The sequence below is a fragment of the Phoca vitulina genome, unplaced genomic scaffold (assembly GCF_004348235.1).
Source record: "Phoca vitulina isolate PV1807 unplaced genomic scaffold, GSC_HSeal_1.0 scaffold32, whole genome shotgun sequence".
In the NCBI taxonomy this organism is placed as follows: Eukaryota; Metazoa; Chordata; class Mammalia; order Carnivora; family Phocidae; genus Phoca; species Phoca vitulina.
Genome location: NW_022589735.1, coordinates 8,043,891 through 8,070,056, shown reverse-complemented (window position 1 = coordinate 8,070,056; position 26,166 = coordinate 8,043,891). Strand labels below are relative to the sequence as shown.

General features: G+C 55.6%; 1 protein-coding gene across 10 annotated transcripts in view; it reads right to left on the bottom strand.

Annotated features, from left to right (window-relative positions):
- The window catches only part of ACSL6 (acyl-CoA synthetase long chain family member 6), a 61,240-nt gene that overhangs the window by 29,955 nt on the left and 5,119 nt on the right, over nucleotides 1–26,166 (bottom strand). For 5 of the 10 annotated variants that reach the window (XM_032425427.1, XM_032425428.1, XM_032425429.1 and 2 more), the window contains exons 2-9: nucleotides 13,889–14,109; nucleotides 11,706–11,820; nucleotides 10,949–11,013; nucleotides 10,585–10,686; nucleotides 9,975–10,074; nucleotides 9,243–9,421; nucleotides 8,199–8,231; nucleotides 6,905–6,956 (exon numbers count right to left, since the gene is read on the bottom strand). In XM_032425427.1, coding sequence (XP_032281318.1) covers nucleotides 6,905–6,956; nucleotides 8,199–8,231; nucleotides 9,243–9,421; nucleotides 9,975–10,074; nucleotides 10,585–10,686; nucleotides 10,949–11,013; nucleotides 11,706–11,820; nucleotides 13,889–14,109 — 867 coding nt within the window. The other 5 variants (XM_032425434.1, XM_032425431.1, XM_032425432.1 and 2 more) reach the window with 5 other exon arrangements.

Sequence of the window (26,166 nt, the reverse complement as noted above, 5' to 3'; positions counted from 1 at the left end):
GCCAGCAAAGAGAACACTGCCTGCGATCAAGACAACTCCCGGAAGTGGCCACGACACAAGGAGCAGGTTTTAAAGGTCTGCCCCAAACCATCTCTCGACTTCCCTTTCCCACCTCCTTTTTCTCTCTCCCCACTTCCACTTGGTGGGAGAGGGCCCAAAGCTTCATTAGCAAGCTGGAGGAGGAGGAGAAACACCAGAGTGAGAGAGGAGAGCCAGACCACCCGGCCGGCAGCCAGCCCTAGCTGGGGAGGGCAGAAGTGGCAGCAAAGTGGTCAGTTCGCACTGTGGACGGACACCTGCACTGAATTCAGACTGTCGGTGACTTACGACACCCATGAAACTGACCTGACAGTGTGACCAGAAAAGGCATGAGGTGCCTCTGTTTTCATCCAGGGGCAGAAAAAGAACTACCCCGCACTGACTTTGAAGGCACAGATGGAGCCAAAAGTCAAGCTGCCCTCATAATTCTATCCCATGTGGCCTGTGCGCTCAACTTACTGGCAGACGCCGGAGCGTCAGGAATGGCCCCGTCTCGGTCTGACCAAGATGTGTGGTGGGCGGGGTTTTAACAAGTCTCTGGCACACGCACCCATACTGCAAATCACCGAGGGGACTTGGGGGACACAGAAGGTTACAGGGTTTTAATAGGTAGCTGTTCAAATATCTTTCTTTTTTTTTTTTAATGAAGATATATGGGATCTGTTTTTACCTCTGCTGGTCCTTCTTTCATCCCAGCGTCTTTCCTCAAACCTAAGCCCTGAATTGCCTCCTATGTACAAATCCCACAGAATCTCTGGGTCCACAGACTATTCTGAGAGTATCACCTGGAAATTTTCACCTGTGGATCCCCAAGTTCTGGAAGTCTCTAAGGAATACCCCCAAAATACTAGGTATGAAATCAGAACTTCCACAAAATACCGCCCAATGCTACAGAGCTTTAGATCTGCTAGGCTGGCTGACTTGCTCATGCCTAATGCAACTTCAAGGTGGATGGCTGTGAATCTCAAGAGAGAGAAAGTTGTCTTCATTCATGAAAACTGTCTGAATCCTCCATTCAGTTCAGTCTACAACACACACAATGGTAGCATTTACTCAGTTCTGCTTAGACAAAACTTTTTCCTTTCCAACACGATGAGAAAAGTTTGCACCTTTTAGAAACAAACCTCTGGCTCTGTCTGTGCCTTTAAAGTTGCTCAGTGGGTGGGGGGCAGTTCTTTTTCTGCCCCTGGATGAAAACAGAGGCACCTCATGCCTTTTCTGGTCACACTGTCAGGTCAGTTTCATGGGTGTCGTAAGTCACCGACAGTCTGAATTCAGGCCTGCAGGTGTCCGTCCAAAGTGCAAATCTGACCACTTTGCTGCCACTTCTGCCCTCCCCAGCTAGGGCTGGCTGCCGGCCGGGTGGTCTGGCTCTCCTCTCTCACTCTGGTGTTTCTCCTCCTCCTCCAGCTTTCTTGCAGGGTATGAGTAAGGTTTTATAAACTTCTAATGGGTTATAGAATTTTTAAATATTCCCAGAAATGTTCAAATGATGTCCTCAAGTCATGCCTCGATGTGTTCAAGGATGAAAAAGAAGCACATGTTGACAACAAATCCTGCGACGGGATGCAAGGTCCGAGCTGGGAGGTGGGAGGTGGGAGGTGAGCCTTTGGAAAGTTCTGCTTGCTTCTCTGATTCAGGAATAGTGCATGCTTCTGGCAGTATTTCCTTCAAATGTAATATGGGAAAATTTCCAAGTTACTCACGTAGAAGAACAGGTACGTATTCTTCACTAGACCTCTGGCAAAGTTAAAGAACCAGTTCTCTCCTTTTCTGGTGCAACATCAGCAGAGGTGCTGCTGCCCAGGCCCCGACATCTCAGCAGCATGAGACCTACTGTCCCTTTCCCACCTTCTACTCATAGGCTGGCCATCCTCCCTTTTATTTTTCTCTCCAGCTGCTGAAGGAAAAAACTCTTCATTGCAGATTCTGCAAATGTCATTTGGGCTTTAGCCAGTATTCCTGGCTGGAAATCCACAGCTGACATGCAGAAAGGCCTTTCACTGGCTGAAGGTCTGCCCTGGATGGACACTGGCTCCAAGTGAGGGCAGTCATGGGGTGAAGCTGAGCCCAAGGTCTCTCCTACAGGGGTGGGTGGGAGTGGGCTTGGGAGCAGTGCTGGGCCCTCTGGCTGGAAGTTCCTCTGGCTGCTTGTTTCCACTTTCACACAAAGGTGGGTTATAGAAGAGGCTGGTGACAGAAATGCTTGGGAAGTTTTATAATGCAGAGTATTCATCTCCCTGAGTGAGGCTCCCACATCTTATTTAGGACTGAGCCTTACTTTCATCAATCACATGCCCACCATTCTTTTTTTTTTTAAACAATCAGACTTGAGAGCTGGTAGGAATACAAGTAATAACTCTAATAGCAGCCAGTTACTGAACACCCACCAATGTGGGCACTGTGCTGGGTGGGCATCTCATACATGGTAACTCAGTTATTTCTTAAAACAGACTGCTGCAGATATCAGATGGCCTCATTTTTTTTTTAAGATTTTTTTTTTTTCATTTGAGAGAGAGAGAGAATGAGCAGGGGGAGGGAGTGGGAGAAGCAGGCTCCCCTGGGAGTCCCACTCGGGCTCAATCCCAGGACCCTGGGATCATGACCTGAGCTGAAGGTAGATGCTTAACTGATTGGGCCACCCAGGAGCCCCACAGATGGCTTAATTTAATATCCAAGGAACTGGGGGCTTAAGAGAGGTTAAGAAATTCTCCTAAAGCTGCACAGCAGGAGTACTGAGGTGTAGTTTCATGCATATGGTCACATAAGTCTTGAACTGAATGGTGTAAAACAAATAGGTCAAGGAGAGTATTTCCCGACCTCCCATCTCTGAGCAGCCACAGACGTAAGGCTGATGGCCATCTTCATGCTCAGCTAAAGGACTGCACATGACTGAGCTTCCCCGGGTGTCCTCAATTAGAACAGAAAAGATGCTTCTACCCACTCTTCCTCCCTTCTCCAGGCAGGGCACGTCTCTTTCCTGGCGGCACCTGGAAGCCTCCTCTCTCCCCCAGTCCAAACCAAAGCTTTGGGGGCTCGGCTCCACTGAGCAGCACCTCCCTTTCCTCCATCTCTAGTGGCTCTTACTCGATGCCAAGAAACACTTGCAGGGGTTTCCAGGAACATAACAAGAGCCCCACCCCCTCCAGGTCTCTGCCAGCTCTACTCTTGCTCTGTCGTTCCTTCAGAGCTGATCTATTTTTTTTTTTTACATAAACTCTCTCTTACAGCACAACATACATATAGTAAAGTGCCCAAGTGAGTATAAGGCTCAATAGATTTTTTTTTTAAGTGAACTTACCTGTGCAACCAGTACCAGGTCAAGACAGAGCATCATCAATAATCCAGGGCACCATTATCCTGGAAGGCAACCATTAGCCTGACTTCTAAAACCGTAGACTAGTTGATTATGTGTGTAACTTTGTATCAAAGAAATCACGCAATCTTTTGTGCCTGGTTTCTTTCACTCAACATACAGTGAGGTAGAATGTTCTATTGAGGTATACCATTCCACCGCCGATGGGCACTGGAGTTGTCTCCAGATTCTGACTATCCACACCGCAAGGTCATGAATATTCTGGAGCAGGCCTTTTGGTGACAGGGCCGAGCTTCGTGAAGGAACTGTCCACCTGTTGAAGTGACATCCTCACCTCACATTCACTCCTCATTCCACTGCAGTCGGTTTCTGCGTCCAGCCTCCACTCCACGACTAGCCTTTGCCAGGAGCACGAGCCAGTGTTTCGGCGGCGGCAGCGTCCTACAGGTGCGGCTCAGCCACCAGACAACGCTGACAGATTCTATTCTCCTCTAGCATCTCCGGACGCACCTGCTCAGCCTCCATTTGAAACTCCGGCCCTGTCACTCCTCTCCGGCCAGGGCTTCCAGGCCCTGTCCCCACACTGCTATTCCCTCACTCAACTCTCCCTCAAACCAACATTTTCCTTCTTGCAGCCCATCCTCCGCACATACTGTTCCCCCTGTTGAGAATGCCCTTCCTCCTATTCTCCCCCAGCTACCGATCTTTCAGGACTCCGCTCAGATGGACTTCCTCTGGGAATCCTTTTGGTCTTGCTCTTCCCACCTCTCGGTGGCGTAGTGCTCCAGGCATGTTGGGATGCAGACCCTCGAGGCGGTGACCACATAGTACCAAACTGCTAGGTGACATGAGCTGTGAGTTCATGAAAACAGGGCTCTGGCTTACCCATCCCTGTGACCTCAGCCCCCAGCACTAGGTCTGATGCATAGGGGATGCTCCATAAATGAGCTGAATGAGTCAATCTACATAAAGTAGAAAAAGAATGCTAAAAACATATTGATTAAGAAGGGTATGTTTTAGGGGTGCCTGGGTGGCTCAGTCAGTTAAGCGACTGCCTTCGGCTCAGGTCATGATCCCGGGGTCCTGGGATCGAGCCCCGCATCAGGCTCCCTGCTCTGTGGGAAGCCTGCTTCTCCCTCTCCCACTCCTCCTGCTTGTGTTCCCTCTCTCGCTGTCTCTCTCTCTCTGTCAAATGAATAAATAAAATCTTTTTAAAAAATTATTAAAAAAAAAAAAGAAGGGTATGTTTTAAAAGACCACTATATTTTCTTCTCTGGGAAGAGAGGGTGCATGTCCTCATAGGATACGTCTTAATTATCATTCATGGGGCCCAATTTCCCAAACTGGACTATGTTACACCCACAAATTATCTTTTCTGGAGGAGAGGGGGTGTCAGATTCTAGTCCAGCTAACAGTCATTTTATGAACTATGAACAACCAGCCCACATACCCAGCCAGGAGCCATCCCTGAGCACAGACGAATCCCAAGCTCTCACCTCCTCCAGGGCCTTCTTGGCCTGACTACGGGCTCTAAAGCACTGGCTTAGTCTAGGAATTTCCACAGATGTTTCCGTCATATACCAAGAAGAAAATCTTCCCAGAATGATTCCACCAGAATCACGAACCAAATGTCAGGTTTAGATCATATTTTCCATCTTTCCCATCTTTCCACGCCGGAAGAACAGTGTGGCTCTTGGTGAAGCTGCGAGCCAGGACGCTTACTACGGAAGGGAAGCTGGGCCGCTGGGTCACTGGGTCCGGCCGGGGCTGTGAGGCTGAGGACACGCATTGCTGATGTGGTCGACAACAGGGTGGCTACCGGGGCACAGCAGGCTCAGGCGAAGGCCAAGGAAATCCAAGCACAGCCAGGCAGGGCGATGAGAGGTGCGCTCGACTGTCCAGCTCTGCCCCGGGCACCAGCAACAGCTCTAGAGTGGGAGGCTTGGGCACTAAATCGTGACGTGTTGGCCAGGCTCCGTACATCCCACTGCCACCACACAGAGCCTGGGCAGGACAGCTTAGCTTCCAGTTCTGACTTCGTGGCCTGGAAAAGCACTAGACGTGAGGCCTGTCCTCTCCAACCGGGTGACAGCCCATTTCTGCACTGTGACGTTCTTTTCCAGAAACGGGGGCAACATCAAGTGACTCAGGAAAAGCCTAGGGGCACGCTCAAAGGGCAAGGGTCTAAAGCTAAAGGCCACAGTAGTAACGTGCTCCCCAGCCCAGGCTGGAGAGACAGGTCACCAAAAGTTTACGTCATGAAACTCATGACAAAGAACAATATAAACCTGAAGGGCATTTTTGAATTCTGGGTTGAATCTAGATGTCAGCTCCTGGAGAGCAAATGCTATATTCTTTCTTCTCTGACAAAAATTAGCAATGTGGTAGAAACCCTCAAACCCATTGAGTTAATGGCAAAAATTCATCTCGATCCAACGAAGCCACGTTTATCGTGATCCATCCTCATGGAGAGTCCTGCTTATGGGGCTGGTCAGACTTAGAGGTTACGTCGGTGAAAAGCGTCGGAAGCCCCGGATTCACTGCCTAGCCCGCCAAGAGCTATCATCAAGGCAGGCCAGTTCTCAACCTGGAAAAAGAAGGCTGGAAACTCCTTGCCCATTCGGGGAAAAGACAAGTGACTTCCCAAGTCCATAGATGAGATGGAGCAGCAAAGGGGAAGAGCGCTGGGCTGGGGGTCGCGGGAGCAGGGCCCAAGTCCTCCACCTCCGCTTGCTGGTGGTGTCCACCTGGCCAGCCCCCACACCTGCTGGCCTCAAGGCCGTGCTGGGGCCCCAGCAGCCCAGTGACTGGGTCAACAGGGCACTGCAGGCTGTGACGTGCTGTGCCCGTGACCATGCTCCTCATGTGTGTCCTGACCCCGCCCCCGGACAGCCTGCCTTGGCTGTCCCTGCTAAAGCTGCTGTGTGCACTTCTCTGTCGGCACCAGGCATGGGGAGTGTCACTTCTGCTTGTCCTCGTCCCCACAGCACACCAGCCCCACCCCACAGAGCCTTTGCACCGCCTTTTCACACTCCGCCCCCTCTCCTCTTTGGCACTTTAAACAGCTCCCATCCCAGGTGAGAAGCTGGGCAGAGTGGTGGCGGCAAGTTTACGTGACTGGCTCGTAGCCCCCCAGCAAGTGGTGGAAGTGGGACTCAAACTGAGGCTCTCAGACACCAAACCCCATACCTCTTCCCCCGTCCCCGACACAAAGGCCACGCAGGGGCAGGAAGCAGAGAGGTGAGAGCTGCTTCTCAGGGAGGGATGACGTGACTCAGCTACCCGGCCCTCCTCTGGCCCCGGTGCCAGGGAATGGCGAGCCCCCACCCTGTACCTCCCAGGCCACACTGTCCATCCACGTCCAGCCACCTGGGCTGCCTCCTGCTGGGCACTGGGAGCGGCAGGAGGGGCCCATCGTCTGGAGCCAGGCACAGGACAAGGCTCAGCCCGTGCTGCGCAGGGCACCAGAGCCCCCTGCATCCGCTGCACCAAGGCCGCCAGGGAAGCTTGCAGGTGGCCCTGGCTGGTGATCTGGGCACCTCTGCTCACCTGTTGTGCCGCTTGTGAAACACACAATGGAGAGGTCGCTGGGCTTCGGGGGCTGCAGAGTTGAGAAGAGGTGTGAGTTAAGGGACCCAGTGTGGCCAGCCAGGGCCCAAAACCCCCAGGCCCCTCTACCAGCTGGCCCTTCTGTGCGCCCCCACCTGCCACGTGTGGGGCCGTGCGCATGCCCTGCGTGCTGCAGCCAGAAAGGCGGGCTGGCACGTCCCTAGGAAAGGGGAAGAAAGGCTGAGGAAACCTAATGGGGGCTTGGACATCCATCTGTCCCACTAACCTCTCACCTGCGTCTGGGGCCTCCCTAACTTGAATCTGAGTTCAGTTCTAGATGGGATTGGGCTGCAGTGGCCACATCTAGCCCTCGTGGGTGTGATCCAGTGCCATCCTTCCTTCCCACTTTCTCCCAAATGTCTGGGGTTAGGCTTGGGAGCAGAATGTGTGGCCCAGGAACTGAGCTTCCCACAGTGTCACCAAGACTGTTCTGCGTCAGGCCCTTGCCCCTGACACGGGGCACAGAGTCCTGGGGTCACCGGCAAAAGCCGAGCACGTCTGCTCGTACACAGAGGAGGTGACACGAGTTCAGACTGAGGGACAAGCCAGACCTCTCCAGACGAACAGAGAGTGGGCTCTGGGAGAAGCACAAGAGGCAAGGGCATGCCAGGGGGTCGGAGAACAGTGCTCTAAGGCTGGTGCATTGGGTGCGGGAGGTGGGCACCTCCCAGAGCCACCCACGAAGGGCCAGCCCATGTATGAGAACACTCAGGGGCTGGCAAGAAGATGGGGCAGGGCTGAGCTGGAGGGAGGGCTGCAGGCGAGAGGCCGTGTAAGCAAGCTTAAACCCCCACAGGGCCCTCCCAGGGCCAGTGACCGTCGCTGGTGACTCAACCCCAGGCAGTACCACTTGGGGGTGACACGCAGAAAAAAATCACAAAGCAAAGATGAACAAAGACAGCTTCTGCTCACCCTGTCCTTAGAGTTCACTACCGTCAAAGAAAAACATAAGCCATCCCAAAGAAAAGGTTCCTGGAGAACCAAGAGTGGCCAGGATTGGCTGCCCTTTTTTCCTCCCTCCTCAACACCTGACTCCTGGTTCAGGTCGCTCTCTAGACCCTCACGCACACAAGTCCTGGCGCCCTGAGCGGGCATTTCCCAAGCTGCTCACAGTAGCTGCTTACCAGCACAGGGGTGCAGCTCTGACCTCCTATCAAGCCCCTGGGAGGGGTCTGTGAGGGTCAGACCTGCACAGCATCTTGCTCAATAAAGACCTACTGGCAGATGAGCTTACCACAGGAGCCTGATGATTCTGTTGGCCACACTCCTGGAAGAGAAAAATACTATTTTTAAATGCTCAAAAGTTCTTATCAGTCAAAACAAGTGAAGAAACAAAAAATCAAAACAAACTCAGCCTAGTATGTCTTGCTCTTGTGTGGAGTCTAAAGTTCAGGATTCCCCATCCAGACGCAGCCCATGTGGAGAAACCACGGGAGCGGCCTCTCCTCAAATACACATCCAGGCCTGGGCCACCGCACACATTACAGACAACGGGCCTGAGGCCCCGGGGAAGGCGAGGCACTGTGCACATGCGCAGTGTGGGAGACAGCTCAAGGTGCCCATCCGGACAAACGCTCAGGACGGAGGGGCTAGGTGGCCAGGACTTCCAGATAAAGGGTCAGGGCGGGAGGGGCAGATGGGGGTTGCCAGTGTAAATGTGGCCCCAAAAGCCACATGCACAAGCATTACTAGTTCAGACCAGGCAGGCACGCAGGAGGACAAGGGGAGAGCCCAGGAGCCTACGTCCAGGAAGGTACAGTGGGGGTGAGCTGCTACTGAGCAGGGCGTGAGGCCCTGGGGGCCACGACGGCCTGTGTCACTCCAGCAGGCCATAAGCTGCCACCAAAGCAACAGCTCCGGGAAGGTCACACACAGAACAACTGGTTCTGCTGGCCGCTGGGAGTCTCGGACACATTGAAAGAACCCCTCAAAGACTCCTGGACCTCCTGTCTCTAGTCCTCAGGTTCAGACAGGCTGGAGAAAAGGCAGCCCCAGAGGCTACGTGAGTAACTCTGGGGCAGGCTGGTACCACCACCCACCTGTCGGTGCCTATGTCAATAACTGTGCCAGCCAACAGAGCCTGTCGCCTAGGGGAGGCCTGTGGGCACCGACCCCCCACCACCGCCAGCCCTTGCGAAGCCTGCCCTGTTTCAACGCTGACATATCCTGATGACCTAAGACATCCACCCCAGGGCATGAGAGGGGCAGATAACCAGCGGCTCTGGCTCAGTGGCCAACGAGCTGTGGCCCAGGACACCGCCCAGGAGCAGAGCCTCACCTCCACAGCCTGCATGGACTTAATGACCACCCCGGACTCCTGCCCTCTGTCTTTCAGAGCTTCCTCGAACGGTTCCATGATGATGATGAGCTTGAGCCCTGGAGTCTCCTTCCTTTCCACATGTTCCAGCAGAAGCACGGCCTTCTGAGGTTTGTCCACGACCACGGTGCTGATGTCGGCTGAAGGGAAAGTCAGGCTGTGTGAGCACAGGCTGTGACCGTGAGTACACGTGCCAGGCAGCAGAACCATGGGCTGCGTGCGCCCGAGCTTGGGTGTAAATAAATGCACTAAGACAGGCCACGCACGCCATGTGCTGTATGGAGAGGAAAACGCAGGGAGCTCTGGAGAAGCCAAGGACAAAAGGCCAGGGAATCTCCTAGAGCGGCTTCTAAGCATTCCTTTGCTCTAGGCTCAGGCTCCATAATCTCAGGTCTGCTGGAGATATTTGGCAGCCCCGCCCCTGCCCCTGGGCATCTGCCCCAAGCTGACTAAGCCTCAGGGAGCTGGAAGTCTGTGTGGGGGCTGGTGCAGAGGCTCCTTCATGATAGCCAGGCCCTGTGGAAGGTGCCTTTAGGTGAAGTCTAACTGGGGAAAGCCAACTCAAGGGCCAAAGTGCAGAATGTTCTTCGAGAATGGACGCAAAGTGCTTTTTAGTGTCAATCAGTATAATCTGAGAGGCGGGGATCTGGAGGGCTGGCTGCCAGTGGCAAGAGGGGGATGTGGTTGGCTCACCTGTCCTGATGATGTAGCGGATAGCCCCAGGGCCCAGGGTGTCATAGAGCGGGACCACCACCATAGAATACGTGTAGCAGGCAAGCTCTGCGATGATCCACTGTGGAGACACATAGGTCTGGGGTTGGGGGAGCACAGAGCAGGTAGGAGGGCTATACGGCTCTTATGCCCAGGCAACCAGGGGACTTGTTCTGGGTCCTACTGAGGAGGTTCTGCTCTGGCCCTCTCCATGCGGCAAGGCATCCACAAAGCTAACCCGTTGTGCCTGCTGACCCACAGCCTTCTAGATCATGCATGCCCCCGGGAATTCTGAGACTCCAAAACAGTCCCAAGCCTGCTTATAGGGCTTGCACGGCCTTCTTCCCTGGGTCCTTCTTCCCGCATGGCTCAGGGAACAGCGGTCTGTGGGGCTGGCTGTCGTGGATGGAGCTTGGCTGGGATGTCCACTCCTGATTAGGGGCAAAGCCAAGGGACTGGGGGGTGGCATGGACCAAGTATATCCATTTTTCCTCTTGTCCCAGGCCCTACAAACAGTAGGATCGGGGCTGTGTATGATACCCAAGCTCCTACGCCACCGATACCTCTAAAACCATTGAAGGCAGATGCTTACCTCTGGCCGATTTTGTGCAAAAACGCCAATAAACTGATCTGTACTTGGTTTACAATTGTGTTGGAGAAGTCCAGACCCTAGAAATTCAGCTCTGTCGGCCACCTGCACACAAACATGGGGAAGTAATGGAAAGCAAGGACTTTCAGCAGGGGAGGGAGATCCCCAGGTGGAGATTCCTACAGGTCTGAGACCTTCCCAAGTCCCTACCCAGGTCAGCTGGAAACCCTGTGAGGTAGCTGCCAGGAGTCTGAAAGGCCAAGCAAGGAAACAATGACCCTCTGACACCTTGCAGGGTACCCACGAGCCCCCCCCGATGCCAGGTCTACATGGGTTGACAGGGTGGGGCCTGTCCTCTGTCACTCACCTCCTGGTAGGACAGCCACTGATAAGGTTGCTTCGGCTTCCTGAAGCCAAGACAGGGTCCATTCCCTGCAGGGAGATAAGCAGGCCTTGTGCCAGGGAGGATGGTAGTGTGGGCTGTCACTTGCACCTGCTCATCAGACACTTGAATGGACATCCCAGGCCATGGGGTGGTTGGTCCAGGAGTCAGGTGAACTGCCCTTTAGCTCCCTGTCTAACTTGCAGAAGCCCAAGAAGGCCTAAAGTACACAAGCATGATGTGTCCTCAGGGATCAGGGAGGCCCAGGAACAGGGAATGACACAGCGCCAGTTCCCACCATGACCTGTGTGATGCAGCCCCAGGAGGACACAGAGACCTGGCGGTGGGGCAGACGTGGAAAGTCGCCTCTGTGGACCACTTCCTTTTGCCCCCTACCCTGGCCCACCCAGACATCTCAGAGGCCCAGGTTCTGAACCATGCCAGCCAGTGGCCTGGCAGTATGAGGCTTATCAGGGCTGCCTGTGGGAAATATAAAGTACGGGCTAAGAGCCAGCTTAAGGTCAGGCAGTTCTAAGAGCTAGAACAAAGCTGAGGTCAGCCCTTCGGCCACACACTGCAGCTACTTCTCCGACTGGGTGGGAGAAGGGCCAACAGTGGCTTTTTCCCTCTGAACCTGGGTACCACTCCCCTCCCAGGCCCCAGCACCTGGGTTGCCCCTCCCCACCTTTGCACCTGCTCACTCCCTGCCACAGCTCCTGCACACCCCCACGCCCCCTCTCACCTGAGATGCTGAGCCCACGGCGGAACACCTGGTACATGGTCCTGGCGTCATCGTAGTAGTGGGTGAGCAACTGAGGGCCGTCGCCGATCACAGATCGCCGGGCCCCGCCACTGTCCTACGAGCCAAGCACAGGCCAGGGAAGCTGGCTGAGGCAGGCAGAGGCATCAGGAGAGGGCACCAGGACACACCGGGCGGTACGGGGCGTGGACACAGACCAGGGCCACATAGGTGGGACTGTGACATGCTCTGTATGCATTCACACATAGGGCCTAGACAGAACACCCGGACGGCACACACGTGACCTCGACACTTGACCTGTGTGGCCCTGCACTCCAACACAGTTGGCTCACGCATACAGGCCCAGCACACTGGTCTCCCATACGTACACACGGCACCCACAAAATGTCCAGAATTCCAATCACAATTCATATACAGCTATGCTCACTCGTACAATGGAATGGGGGGTGCTGGCCGGCGTCCGGCTACCCTCTGGCATCGGGACGGCCCTCATCATCATCTGCTGCTGCTGCGCCCCTAGGTTAAGAATCATTTGGGTGCCATCCATCATTCACATAATAGTGTGAATTAGTTTGTGTACTGGCCAAAGGTACCTGTCCAGGAACACTCCTGCCCAGGCCGCTCAATCTTTCTACAGCACAAATTGGCCCCGCGTCCCTTTACTACTAAAAACCCAAAGTAAATCCATGCTGCCCACCTCCAGGGTCCTGGCCCATGGGGCTTTGTCCTTACTGGCCTCTCCAAGCGAGTTGTAATTATAAGCTTACCAAAACACTCTATTACTTTCTCTGTGTCATCTTACCAAATCCTTACCACAACCTTAGGAAGTGGGCACTCTTTTTATTACCCACTTGGCAGTTGAGGACACTGAGGCTCAGAGAATTAAGAAACTGCCAAGGACCATATAGCTAGTAAGAGGCGTGGCCAGCCCTTCAGGGCTGCCAGGCACCAAAGGCCATTCTGGTCACCACTCTGCTAGTCCAGGGGTACCCCTCTCCACCATCCAGCTACCCCATGTGAATCACTATTTCCCAAAGCCACCAAGTGCAAGAACACATACCCACACCTCTGCACACATCATGCCTTCTGCAGGAAAAGTGCCCTGAAGATCCCTGTCCTATCTAGACCTGCATCTTCTCCTACCACACAAAATTCTGCCATGCTCACGATTGCCGAATGCACCCTCAAGAGCAAAAAAGCAAGACACTGAACTGTGTACGCAGCAGGATAGCATTTAAAAAGAGGGGCAGGGACGCCTGGGTGGCTCAGGGGCGCCTGGGTGGCTCAGGGGGTTAAGCATCTGCCTCTTGATTTGGGCTCAGGCTGTAATCTCGTGGTTGTGAGGTAAAGCCCCCCTGCCCCCAGGCTTCATGCTCAGCACAGTCTGCTCAAGATTCTCTCTCCCTCTCTGTCTGCCCCTCCCCCTCCTCTCACTCTCTCTTTCTAAAATAAATAAATAAAGTCTTAAAAGAAAAAAAAAGGGGAGGATAACTATCCATTCGCTCATGCACAGTTCTCTAGGGAGAACTCGCAGGCAAGGGGAAGAAGGTAGAAGCTTTTCAGTCTGCGACCTTTTTCTCTTTAGAAGTGTGAATATGTTATCTATTCAAAATGAATAAAGTTTAAGAAAAAGACAATTTTTTAAAAGGCAAAATAAATTTCACAAGCTTAAGAAAGAAAGAAATCTCACTAGTCCTTTTAGATTGAGCCTGGAATACCCTTGTCCGGGCTGGGCCACTGCCCCTGCTCCCCTTGGTGGCCCTCCCGTGAGTCCATGTGCTCTGGGAAGACAGGGCCACGAGGTGGACTCAGCTCTGAGTTCCAGCTCCAGACCAGCGCTGGGCACAGGGCGACCAAGAGGAAAGTTACCTGGTGGCCCCTTGAGAACCTCAGGCTTTCTACTGAAGCACTGGCAAGCCAAGGCTTCCCACCCAAGAAGCAGACAAACTAGAGATCCGGTGCAAGGCCATGGATCCGTTCCTGGGAGAGGCAGAGAAGCATCGTGTAGGAGACCCTGTTCAAGGCCCCGGGGAGGCGTACTGGCTCACTGCCAGGGGAAAACGAGATTCTCTGCACCATTTTGGGTCAAATCAGCTGCAAGTTTGCCTTCTGCCTTCAGGACGCCTCTGCCCACTCCTTGCCGCCAGCTACGACACTCTGCTCACCTCCACTTCCTCCGACTGCATCAGGAGGTTGCATGGTGGTTGTAAGGCCTTTGGCCGGTGAGTGAACCAGTAGGCGAGGATGGCGGCCAGTGCACCCACACTCACGAGGGTGGTGGCCGAGAGGCTGCGGAAAAACTGGCCCAAGTCACCCAGCTCAGGCAGCCGCAGCAACCTCAGGATCTCCTGGGTCTGCATCTTCTCCAGAAGCGAGAGAATGAACTCTGCAGGAAACAAGAGGTGGGTGAGAGACAGCTGATGGCAGGCCAGGGAGGAGTCTCAGGTCTGTCCTTCCAACTGTCTTGGATCACAAGCCACACAGTGACCTTGGCCAGGCCCTGGCCAAATACACTGTAGGGCGGGCCCTGGGCTAGCTGGGGTACACAGTTGCCTGGTGCAACACAGCACATCCCAGAAGCTGGCTTCCTAGAAAGGCCTTTCTAGTGACAGGCCGGAACCCTGAGGAGTCACCCCTGACAGTCAGACGTCCAGCCCAGTTCTCCTGAGAACCATACGCGCTGGCCCGGGGCCATGACTGACAGAGGCTTCCGTCTCTTCCAGAGGCCAGTGCATGGCCTTACAGCTCCGGAGTAAAGCGTCCTGAGCCCCAAGGTCTGCGTGCACCACCTCTCCCGTGTGGTCATGCCATTGTGCTTCTCTTTGCTCCTGGAGTAAGAAGAGCACAGTGGCCAGAATGAGTGGGGTGATGCAGGCTCCTCCCACCCCATTCCAAAGCTCCCAGCCCCAGGCCCTGAGCCTGAGGGAGACAGAAGGCAAGGGGAGCAGAGCCCACAGACCCATCCTGACAGACACCTCTGGCCCTCATGACATAAGGTCATCGATCTATCTGGCAAGGGTCCAGTGAATGACACAGCAGGGTTCCTGGAGTCCCTGGATCGAGTCCACAGGTCTACATCCTGATCCACCACAGGCCCTCCTTGAAGGAAAGTTGGAGCCAAAGTCTTGCCAGGGCCAGAGGTGATGCTGGGGCCAACTTTCTGAGGAAGAGTAGCGTTACCAAGAGCAGCCGGGGCGGGGTCAAGGCCCTGCTCCCTGGCCCCAGACCACTGACCACTGTGCGCACTGTCCCTGACCAAGCACCAAGAGGTACAGGTGGCCCCACCATTAACTGGGCCCCTTAACTGGACATCCCATCCACTAATGTCCAGAGCAAACAGAAGTGGCCTAGGGAGCACGTGTTAAACTGGTGGGAAGGGAAAGGAACCAAGGCCCAGAGAGAAAGGGCTCAGCAAAGTGCATTTCTCGTGATACCGCATATGGCGGGCAGGGTGCCAGGCTTGCCCACCCCAGCCCAAGGGGACACAGTAAGCCCACCAGGGGACAGAGAGGATGCCTTGGGGTGGGCAGCAGAAGCGTTTCTGTGGGAAGCACTAGGGACTAACTTTGGTTCAAAGAGAACAGGTCCCAGGAGCTACCACGTCCTCCTGAAGGCTAAGTGAACCGTGTTGGCAGGGCAGACATGGCCAGCGGGGCTCAGGGGTCTGCACTTCGCCCAGGACTGAGAGAGGGAGCAAGGATGGACCAGGCATGGGACGCTTTTATCCCTGCTAGGGCCTCCTCGGAGTCACTGCCCAGGAAGATCCGAGGCTAGAAACGCCACACAACACCTACGGGTCTGCCAGCAGAACGAGGGCTGGGCAGCCTCCAGGCACCACTTCACCATCCACAGCCGCTCTCCTCACTGGCTGTCTACCTCTGGAAGCATGGCTGTGGTTTCGCTTCTTGGGAAACAACGAGAAACCCAACAGCAGCCACTCTACCACCACAGGATATGAGCCAAGCAGCAATTGCCTGACCCCTGAGAGAGGAGAGATCTGTTGAAATCCTGACAATATTTGTACTAAACTGTAACATCACCACACCAGAGATGAGGTCAGTGATGTGCCAGGTCATCGCCGAGAAAGCAGGCAAATCTTGCTTCAAATCCCTTCTCCTTCACTTATAAGCCATACGAGGTTGCACGTAACCCACCTCTGTGGACCTCCCCTTGCCCATCTTTAGAATGCTCAGTCCAGGCAGGTCCAAGCACCAGGCAGAGGTGGCTAGGCCTCGGGAGCTGATGCTCTGTGCATGGCACAACAGGCCTTCTGAGTCCTGGGAACACTTGTGAACCACCCACAGAGTCTGGGTGCTGCCTGGGGTGCAGAGAAAGTAAGGCCCCAAGCCAGCCTGGTCATTCTCACTGAGTTCCTGAGCTGGAAACCCAGTTTTCCTGGCAGGCTCCTTGAGCTAGATCAGTTTGCAGGCTACCCCACAGGAACAAATCACTCCGGGCATATCGATCACATGAAGGTATTGCACCAGCTGAGAAGAGGCCCAGCTATGGACCCCAGTGAATTCACCAAGGAAAACCACTCTGGGGAAGACTCTGGGCAGGGGATCAGCCAGCTTCCTTGGGACATTTACTTCCCTAAGCTGCAGATGGGGAGACTGAGTCACAGCCATGCCTATCAGATAAGTGACTTAGTCTACATATAGAAAATCCAGATACGCTCCTCAGCTCTTGGGGTGGGCTCCGAGCTCCCGGACGTTTCCTCTAATGGGCTGAACTGGGTCAATGGGCTGAGAAGCCTTGGACAAGCCCAAGAGCTCAGCTATGTGGTCCCAAAAATGTCAGAGAGAACCCTGGAAAGGTAGCTCCCTACCAACAGTACACTAGCCCTTGGCAGTTGCTCCTGGATGCGAAGCTGCAGCAGAACGTGGGCATCTGCAGCCCTTGCTGCAATGCTGGGGTTTTCACAGAGCACAGCCCAGAATGGCCAAGTCATCCATCCACCCACCCAACCCCCAATCACGGAGCAAACCCTCACACGGTCCCCGCTCCCCTCTGGCTTGGGGCCGGGCCCTGGGACAAGCCAGATGTGGGTCTACCCTCAGTTCCGCGGAGGAAACACATGAAGGAGGGGGCAGGGCCGTGCGGCGCGGTCTGGGTCGTGATCAGGCATGGGGAGCCAGAGAAGGTGCCCGACTCAGGTATGGGGAGTCAGGACCGGCTTCTGGCAGGGAGTCGTACTGGTGCTGAGACAGAAGGACGAAGAGGAAAGGGTGTCCTGAGCAGAGGGAAGCCAACATACAAGGCTGGAGCTGAGAGAGAGCGGGGAGCACTTAGCCAGCTGAATATTCCACTCAGAAAATGTTGTACAAAGGTCACTGCCACAAGTCTGAGAGGTGGCCTCTTAGGTACACGTGCTCTCACCAGTCACCAAAGTAGCACAGTCCCCAGGAGAGGGAAGAACAGAACTTGCCTAAACTTCCTGACTTGCTGGTGTCTGGGAAGCCCTTGCCCAAGGTGGGAGCGCACAGATGCCGCCGAAGAAGGTAGCTGCCGTCTACTGGTACACAGGGAGCAAGAGGGGGAGCCAGGATCCAGGCCCCAAACTACAGCCTCCCCAACCCCTACCTCGTGTGGTACCGCCACCCACCCCTGCCGGCACTGGACCGTCCATACCCACACCTCTATGTCCGGGGCTGCTGAGCCCACAGATAACCGGCTCCAGCCCTGCTCAGAAGAGCCCAGGCCCAGACTGCAGGGGCGGGAGGCAGCACGAGGCCACCAGAGCCCGTGAAGTGGCAGCAGCTAGTCAGGCCCGTGGCTGGTTCCCCACCGCGCACACACTAGGGGTGGGTGCCCTCCCTCTCACCAACTTCTCCTGGCTGGGTCCTTCTCTCTAGGAAGCCCACTTGCCTGGGGCAACAGAAGGTGGTGGAGAAAGGGTTTGGCTCCCCACTCCTCCTCAGGTCGGGCCCGCACCCCTGCCTGGTGGGCAGCACCCGGGGCAATCGGTGGTGCACCATGTCATGCTTCCAGGCTCGCCAACCTTCTCACGCACCATCAGAGCCACCGCGTGCATCTACCCCGAGAGTCCCTTCAGACCTGGGAGCCACTGCAGGGCAGAGCTGCAGAGTCAGGTCTTGTGAGGACACAGGGCTGAGAGTCAACCGATGCCACCAAACCCTTGGCATGGGGGCAGGGTCGAGCCTAGGCCTGGGAGTCACTCCTTCACAGGGCCTCGGCCTACTCTGACCTTCACTCCCTCTCCGTTGGACCAGGGTAGGACTCGGAGGTCCCTGGGGTGCCAGGAATAGCTGCCTCCTCTCATGCCCCAGGAGGCTCTCCTGGTGGCAGCAGCATGGGACAGGGATGGGGGGGGTGGGCAGTACCCAAGGGAATCAGTGGGGCCCTGTTGCCAAGTGAGCTGCTGTGTTTGTAAATATTCACCAGGAGGGAAGACCCCACCCTCAGCGCAAACCAGTCTCCTCTCCTCCAGCATATCCTATGCCTTTTTCTCCTCTGCCACGGAAGAGTTCAGGATACCAGCTGGTGGCACAGGCTAGGGGCCTGGGACTCCCCCCACCGTACTAGGGCCTCCACTGATCGGGGCCCCTGGAAGGTAGGTGGTGAAAAGCAGAGCTGTCCAAGCGCAGGAAAGGAGAGAATGGGAGGAAAGAGACCCTGGTGGGGAGCATGCTGGTGCCACGGCAGCCGAGTGGCAGAGGCAGAGCCCAGGGCACAGTCCCTGTGGAGATGGCCCTGAGTCCCATGGCTTGGCTCTAAGGATCCTCTGCTGACCAGCCTCCCAACGCCAGCACTCTAGACCTTTGCAACCTAGCTAGATGGCTCTGTCAGGGCCACCTCCTAAATACCCCTCACAGGTGGCTGCCCCTCTTCACCCCCACAGCTCCTGGCCTGGTCCAGCCACCACCAAGCGCAGTCCAGGCTCACACAGCAGCCTCCTCACAGGCGTCCCTGCTCTGACTGGTGCTTACACTGATACCAAGGTTATTTTCCTGATACACAGACATGACCATGTCATGCTACTACTCAAAAACCCTATCTGGCTCCCTACTACCTTAGGACAAAAGTCCAACTCATCATGCTGGTGCTGAAGGACCCCCTGACCCTCAGATTCTTCCCTTCCTTTAGAATCACCCAGGTTCCCTCTGTATCAGCCTGGAGTGGGGTGGGGGCTCTTGCAGTGGGGTTCTGAGTCCCTGAAAACCTCTGAGGAGTTCAGAAATGGTAGGCAAGCACAGGGCAAGCCGCCAGATCATTAAAGAACATCCTCAACTCCCAGTTAAAAGCTTCAAAAAGAAAATCACAACCTCTCCCAGGGACCGGGATCTCCTGCAAACGGGCCAGGGAAAGGGTCCCAAGGCGGGTTCTGGTGCTGCACTGACCTGGTCCAAACCTTGACTCACACTCTTGATAGCAGTTACGACCTTGGACAAGTCACCTGACCCCTGTGGGCCTCTTCTCAAAGAAGGTCATGGACAGAGAATGTGGTGCCGATCACAGAGGAAGTGAAACACTCGGTAGACAGTGGTTAGCGAAAGCAGTTAGTCCATCTCTTGGCCAGCCAGAAGGGCACAGAGGTAACTTGCAAAAGGACATGCACTCACACCCTACCTTTCCAGAGGGCTCCTGGCACTGGGGAGGCGGCTGAACTGGTCCCACTAGTACCAGCCTCCCTTTATAAGGGGTGTGTGGGGCTCAGGGAGAGAGCTTACCACATCTTGAGCAAAGCACAAAAGTGGCGAAGGCCCTGCCCCGAGTCTGCCCTCCTGGGGACAACGGATGGCAACGGCCGCCCGCTCTGGGAAGCCAGGCGCTGGCGGCGGCGTTAAAGCGGTGGCAGTGGCTCCCTGGCGGCCGTGGGGGCAGGTCTGGCAGGGACCTGAGCACAGAGCCGCTCTATGAGGAGCTGCCAGCCCCCGCCTCCATCTGCACACTGGGTAGCCCTGGCTCAGATCAGCTTGGAGCCGAGCAACCCGCCTTAACCCCCGCTCTGCCGGGTTGCCAGAGCTCTACCCGCGGCTTCTCCCCCCCGCCCCCACTCTGTCTTCAGTTCTGGACGGAGTTTGCCAAATGGGTCACTTAAGGACAAAGCCTCTTTACAGCTCCATCTGTGCCACTGATTAGGGACCAGAGCCTCAGCCAGGGGCTGGGGACCTGCCGGCCGCGTGAGTGGCTGAAGTGGTAGGTAGTCAGGGGGCGTGGGGGTGGGGATGCCAGATCTCTGGCTAAGCGAGGCATCTGGTGGCCCAGGAGACTCCACCTCCAGCCCCTCTCAGGGTCTCAGGGGCTGCCTCTATTCCCCTCCACCCCAAAAGGTCACAACCTGCCTACTTGGGGCAAGGAAGGAAACTGGGCACAGTCCCAGATAAAACATCTGATTAGAGATGCTCTGGACGCTCCAGAATAAGGATCCGGGTCAGCAGGTAGAAAATACTGGCTTGTCTACTCTGCAAGACCCCAGGCCAGCACATCAGCCCTTCCTTAATGCCTGCCCTTAGAGATACTGTCATCCCCAAGCCAGAACCCACACCCTGGCCCGGTGGAACCAAAGCTGAGCTCTGAACTCTCTCAGCACCTCTGGCACACAGACTGGGACCAGAGGTCCCAGGGACTCCCAGGGCCTCACTCCTGCAAGGTCTGTCTCTCTAGGATAAGGGGTGGGGGTGGGGCTCAGGTATGGCCATTTCTTACTCCTACGTCAGTAACCAGCATGTGGCTGCGCGCACAGTAGGAAGATGGTCGCTGCTGCTGAAGAGTAAAACACAAATCCAGGCCATAGTAGTTTGCTGGCCACCCTCTGGGCCCTACCCACACCTGGTGCTTCCAAGTCTGCCAAAGTGGGGCCACTGTCTACCCAAATGCGGCCTACCTCCTCAGCAGCAGGGCTGTCCCACGCCACAGTCCAGGGCTCTGAGCTCCCTCTTAAGGGGTTGTGCGCACAACCAGCCTAGTGAGTCTGGAGCCCACAGGCCACGCAACTGAGGGCTGAGGCAGCCTCCACTGCTCAGCCCGCCACCCCAGGGCAGGCCAGGAGGGGAGCTTCCTGCCTCAGCTGCCCTCTCTGGGAATTTGGCAGGGGCCTATCTGGGCCCCCAGGCCATAGCCTCCTCCAATCCACCCCGAGGAAGCTGTAAAATACACAAATGCCTGACGACCCACCTCCTGCTCACAAAGCTCCTACCTCTTCCTTCTTGGCAGGACCCTTACTTTTATCTAGACATCTTCAGAGATGTTTTAAAATAAGACAAAATCTTCCTTTAGTGCTTCTCGGGGCAGCTTTGGGAGCAGGAAATTCAGTGGCCACAACCCAGGTCCTGGCTGATGAAAAACCACACAGGGTGCGGGGGACACGGAGGCTCGGCAGCAGTTCTGTCCCAGGAAGGGTGTGGCCCAGGCGCTAGGCTAAGAAAAGCACAGATGTGTGCACCACCACACCTGTGTGACCCCGACAGGCAGACACGCAACACAGCAGCCCACCCTTGGCCCACTATCCACCCCGTGCTCACAGATACTCACGCTCGGCTCTACCGTGCGCAGCGCGCGAGAGGCTTTCTTTCCATCTTCCTCTTGGGTTTTAATTAGTCACAGTGCCACAGATGATTGGTGCAGGGATGGGGCCCAGGGCCTCCCCGACTGGGGAACTGCCAGGTGAGACCGGCCGCACATCCCCTGAGAGGCTGGGACGCAGGTTGCCGGGTTACACAGCGACTCACCTGCCGAGCTTCCCCAAGAAGCCTGCAGAGAGCTGTGAAGGTTTAGTTAAGCCTCTTCGGTGTGGGAAAGCCCACCCCCGGCAGGCCGTGCTGCCCACGGCACGGGGCCAGCTGTACCAACCGGCCCCGACTCAACCTTGCTCATGCCTCCCGTGAGCCATTCAGTCCAGGAAGCGGCCTTCACTGCCCCCCTCTGCCTGGGCCCTCCTCCCACCACGCCAGCACCTCGAAAGAAGCCCACTCACCCAAAGCCCCGGTCAGGAAACATGGGCCCACATTCCTGACGGTAACACTGAGAAGCCAGGCTCAAACGACACTTTCAGGAACTTAAAAAATACAAATAACCTTGAGGACGGAGGAGTAAAGAGAAACACAGTGTCTTTCACAAGCTCAGAGATAAGTGCTGTCCTCACCACGAATCAGGCCCAACTAGAATTTCAGCGCCAAGAGGGGCATCAGAGGCTAACCCTGGCGGCAGTCCCTCTGGAAATATTTGCAGAATGCAATAGCCAGGGCTGATGGCGTGGATGAGCCTCAGCCTCATTGTCCTTCCTTTCACACCAAGCCACCCCCCCCGCCCCCCCCGCCGGGGACAGCAGGCAGAATTCGGGGATGCTGCTGAGGGCCGCGAGCACCACAAGAACAGAGAGACACCCCCTGGCCAGGCCCCACTGTGCCGGAAGCCAAATCCTGCGGCTGCAACATGATCCTTTCCCCTCCTTCAGTCCATGTTAGGACGGCCAGTGTCCTGGCCTCAGGAGCCGTGATCCGTTTCTGTCACCAGCCCAAACTGAGGACATACTGCGAACCTAACAGGCTCAAGCTCAAGGGACCAGAGGCCGCTCCCTGGGTCTCAGAGCTCACTGCAGTGGCCACGGCACAGGACGTGACCTTCTCCAGGAGGGACCTGCTAAGACATGGTTGTGGTCACAGACATGGGGGGAGCAAGAGGGGGATTCGCTTGCTGACACCCTGCTCAGGAAAAAATGCACAAGAGACAGAACCCGGGACACATCCTCAGTCAGGGACAGGGAGCAAGGAGGGAATCAGCAGCAGACAGGCAGGAGTGTTCTGAGAAGTGAACTGAGGGACAGAAGTGGGTTGGTAAGTCGCAGGAAGAGCCTGTAAGATGTTGAGGCTCCCAGGACAGAGTCTGGTTGCATTGAGGAAAGGGGCAGGAAGCCGAGGCTGGGAGGCCAGCAGGTAGCTGCAGAGGAGAGAAGAGTGTCGTGGTACTGCATACATGCCTCATGTCTTCTGGGTCACAGCCACGAGCTAACAGAACCCACCAGCTCCGAGTACCCGGGGGTTTTAAGATGCACAAGTCCCCAGGCAAGCTGTGCCCCTAGCTCCCTGCTGAAGGGGCCGCTGCTACAGCCACGAGCCACCAAGACTCCCTCCCAACCATTCCGAGGGCCACTGGTTTTGTCACAGAAGAGACAGTGAGCAGGGAAGAGAGAGTTTTGCCTTTGGTTAGAGGTAAATTTTCTGGAAAATTCGATAAATAGCTTAATTTCCTGGCTCCCCCATACTTTGACAATGTTCCTCTTCCAAATGCCACAAAAAGTAACAAATCCGAGTTTCACTCAGTTCAGCTGAAGGCTATGCCTGTCGGGGGGACCCTGCCACCTCCCGAAGCAGTTGTCTCTCACTGCCCCACCCCCGGCCGCCCAGTCCTGTTCTCGGCCAGTCCTGTTCTCGGCTAGCAGGGGCCCTTGGCGTCCACAGGGTTAATGCCAGGCTCAAGCAGCCCGGCCCTCGGCTGGGCCGGGAGCATTGAGACCTCGGGCCTCCTTTTCAAGGCCAGGATGAATGGGGAATATGCAAATGCCCGCCTCCCTGAGGAGTGCAGGGGAGGACCTGCTGCTGTATCTTTCCACTCTGGGCCTGTCACATGAAAGGGTTTGTATTCCTGCTGCTGGCTCCGGCGCCAGACTGGGGCTGTTCTCACCAGAAAACAAAAATCTCTTTCAGACCCAAGCAAAACGAGGCCCTGGCTGGCCCGGGGAAGGCTGTTGGACGTTGTTCACACTGACCCACCGAGAGCACCCATCACTTGGATTCTTATTGAACCCACCACCTTTCCAGAGGGAGCCGGAGGCCTCTGGGGCTCCTGAGGAAAGCCCTGTGTCAGGTCAGGGTGGGTGGCACCAAAGAGTGGGACTGGCTCATTCTGAGGCTCCTCTGGTTCTGCCCCTTGCAGAAATAGAAATGGCTGGCTCTGAGGTCACCACCTTTTATCTATGAGGGAACGCTGGTAATTCTCAGGGTGTTGACAGTTAAACATAGAAAGAAAAGGGAAGAAAAATGATGGTAAACAAAAGACCTTGCAGCGCACAGGAAGGACTTTTTAAGAATGGAGGCCACAGGCATCCTCAGCCTGCCTCGCCCGGCGTTGCTGGCCCAAGAGCCCTCAAGCTGTGGCTGGGGCTCATGGTAGCCCAGAGCCCAGTGTGTGAGATCATAAGCTTCTGGGACACTCCAGGGCTTGGACTCCATCCTCCACAGAGGCCGCATGACAAGGTCAGACTTCACTTTTGTTCAGACTTCCAGAGGCCAGAAATGCTGCTTTTCCAATACCCCTAAGGGTCACCGGGAGCCGTCCATGACCAACAGTACAAATCTTGTACCCTATGAAGTAGGGTGCTACTCAGACTCCCATGAACAGGAGACAGTGACACAAGGAGCCCTCAAACACACACATGATGGCTTAGCCTGAGGAGAAATCTAGAACAAAACCACTTAAGGAACTGATTCGAAACCAATAGGAGGTCTGGAGGATGCTCTGTAGATTCCCCGAAATCCAAGGGCAACAGGCCTGGTCAGCTTCTCAGCCCAAAGACGATGCCCATCTCGGATGAGCATCCACTGCTGCTCCCTCCACGGGTCTCCCTTCTAGAGGCTGGGGCCACACAGTACGCCCACGGAGCCAAGAAGCCAGGCATGTCTGTGAGTGTTCATGGAGCCACCCCGGGAGGAACAGGACGCAGGGGAGGAGGAGGAGGAGAAGGAGGAGGGAGGGAGGGAGGGAAAAGGACACTTCAGTACAGATGGAAAGGGTGCTTCCCGGGTCATAGCCTTCCCTGATACCTGACCTGGGGCAGGGAGGTCAGGGATATACATACCCCCATCTCCCGCCAGCCCACTGGCCAGGAGGAGGCCCACCCTCCCTTTCTCTCCAGCACGCAGGCAGAGTGAGGATTGTGGAGAGAGACCACAGGCAGGGAGGGGGGCTGAGTGTGGGAGTTGAGGCTGTCCCCTAGAGAACCACATTCAACCCATCTGCTGGAAGGGACTATCACTGTTAACACTGAGGTTTGCCAGAAGTAAGCAGGGTCCTAGGGTTTAAGTGGTTTCATGCAGACCCCAGCTTCCAAAGTTCGGGGGTCACTGCAGGCCTGGATGGGTCCCAGTGAGTCTCCCTTCTCTGCCTTCTTCTTATTGGCCTTTGGAGTCTCACCATCCAGCCTCTGGCCAACCACCCTGTCCAATCTCATCGGCAGACCCTTATTCCATCCCTCCGCTCTCTTTGTCCCAGCTCCAACTACCTTCCCCCACCTCTGGCTGTCCTTGCTGTGTAGCCTTGCTGTCTAATCTCTGATTGACCTCACCGTCCCTCCCAGTGACCCTTCTGCCTACTCGACAGGATCTGCAGCCACTTGGTCTATAGGGGCAAGGGTTGCTGGTCAGGAGCAGGACTGGAGATACTTAGCCCCAACAACAATCCACACACCGGAGGGAAACACAGGGCTTTGTAGCAGGGCTGAGTCCTGCTTGGTTCCTCGGGATCCACCTGCCGTGCTGGTGGTCCGGGCGGGTGCAGTGTGCTGGGGACAGGGCAGGGTTCCTGGTGTTGGTTAGTGGTCTTGGGCCCAGAGCTGCCCATTCGACCTGGGCCTGCCTGTCCTCTCTCCCTTTCCTCTAATAGCCATCAATCGCTGGGTCTGTTCCTGACTCCAACAGGTGTCATTCCAGATTTGCTTCTCCCAGGGTCTGAAAATGGAAATGCTGATTGTTCCCTCACTGGCACCATCCTGGCCCACTTCCTGCTCTAAAGTTCCCAGAAGACAGCTATCTCAGGATGCAGGCCTGAATGGACAGAGAGGAAATCAGAAGCTAGCCTCCCCCGATTCTCCACAAACACTCCCAGCCAAATGCCTGGACTACCTGTCCGGAGAAGAAAGATGTCTCTGGGCAGAGCAGGGGAGTAAACACAGGTGGGACTTCTTGGGAGTTGAAATCCTTCAGGCTCTGAGATTACAGGCTGGGTTTCAGAACAGATAGCTCAGCTTGGTTCAGAATTTGTCCCAACCCACTTCCCATCTTGCCACTTCTGCCTGTCACAGAATCAGATGATCAAGATCAAGCCTCACATGAATCAGAAGCCACAAAAAGGATCCAGGTCTGGGAATGACTCCACCCACCATGAGCTCCCAGAGCAGCCAAATAATGGTGGGAGACCAGCCTGGGCAACCTGAAGGACACCCCCAAGAAATATCCCTGAGGCCCAATGGGTGACTACTAAGGACTCTGTCCAGGCCAAGGCAGGAAATGGGGCCAGCACACCAGCCCATCCAGTGAGCTGGGGACCAAGACTAGGGCCTGCTCTCTGCTCTGCTTGGCCAGAGCTCCCAGCCTACTGGAGCTCTGAGACAAAAGGACTTTGCCCTCAGAGAAGAATATATTCTACAAAAGCAATCACCTGCAGCTATGGGTTTGGCTGACCTTCCTTCCTTCCTTCCTTCCCTCCC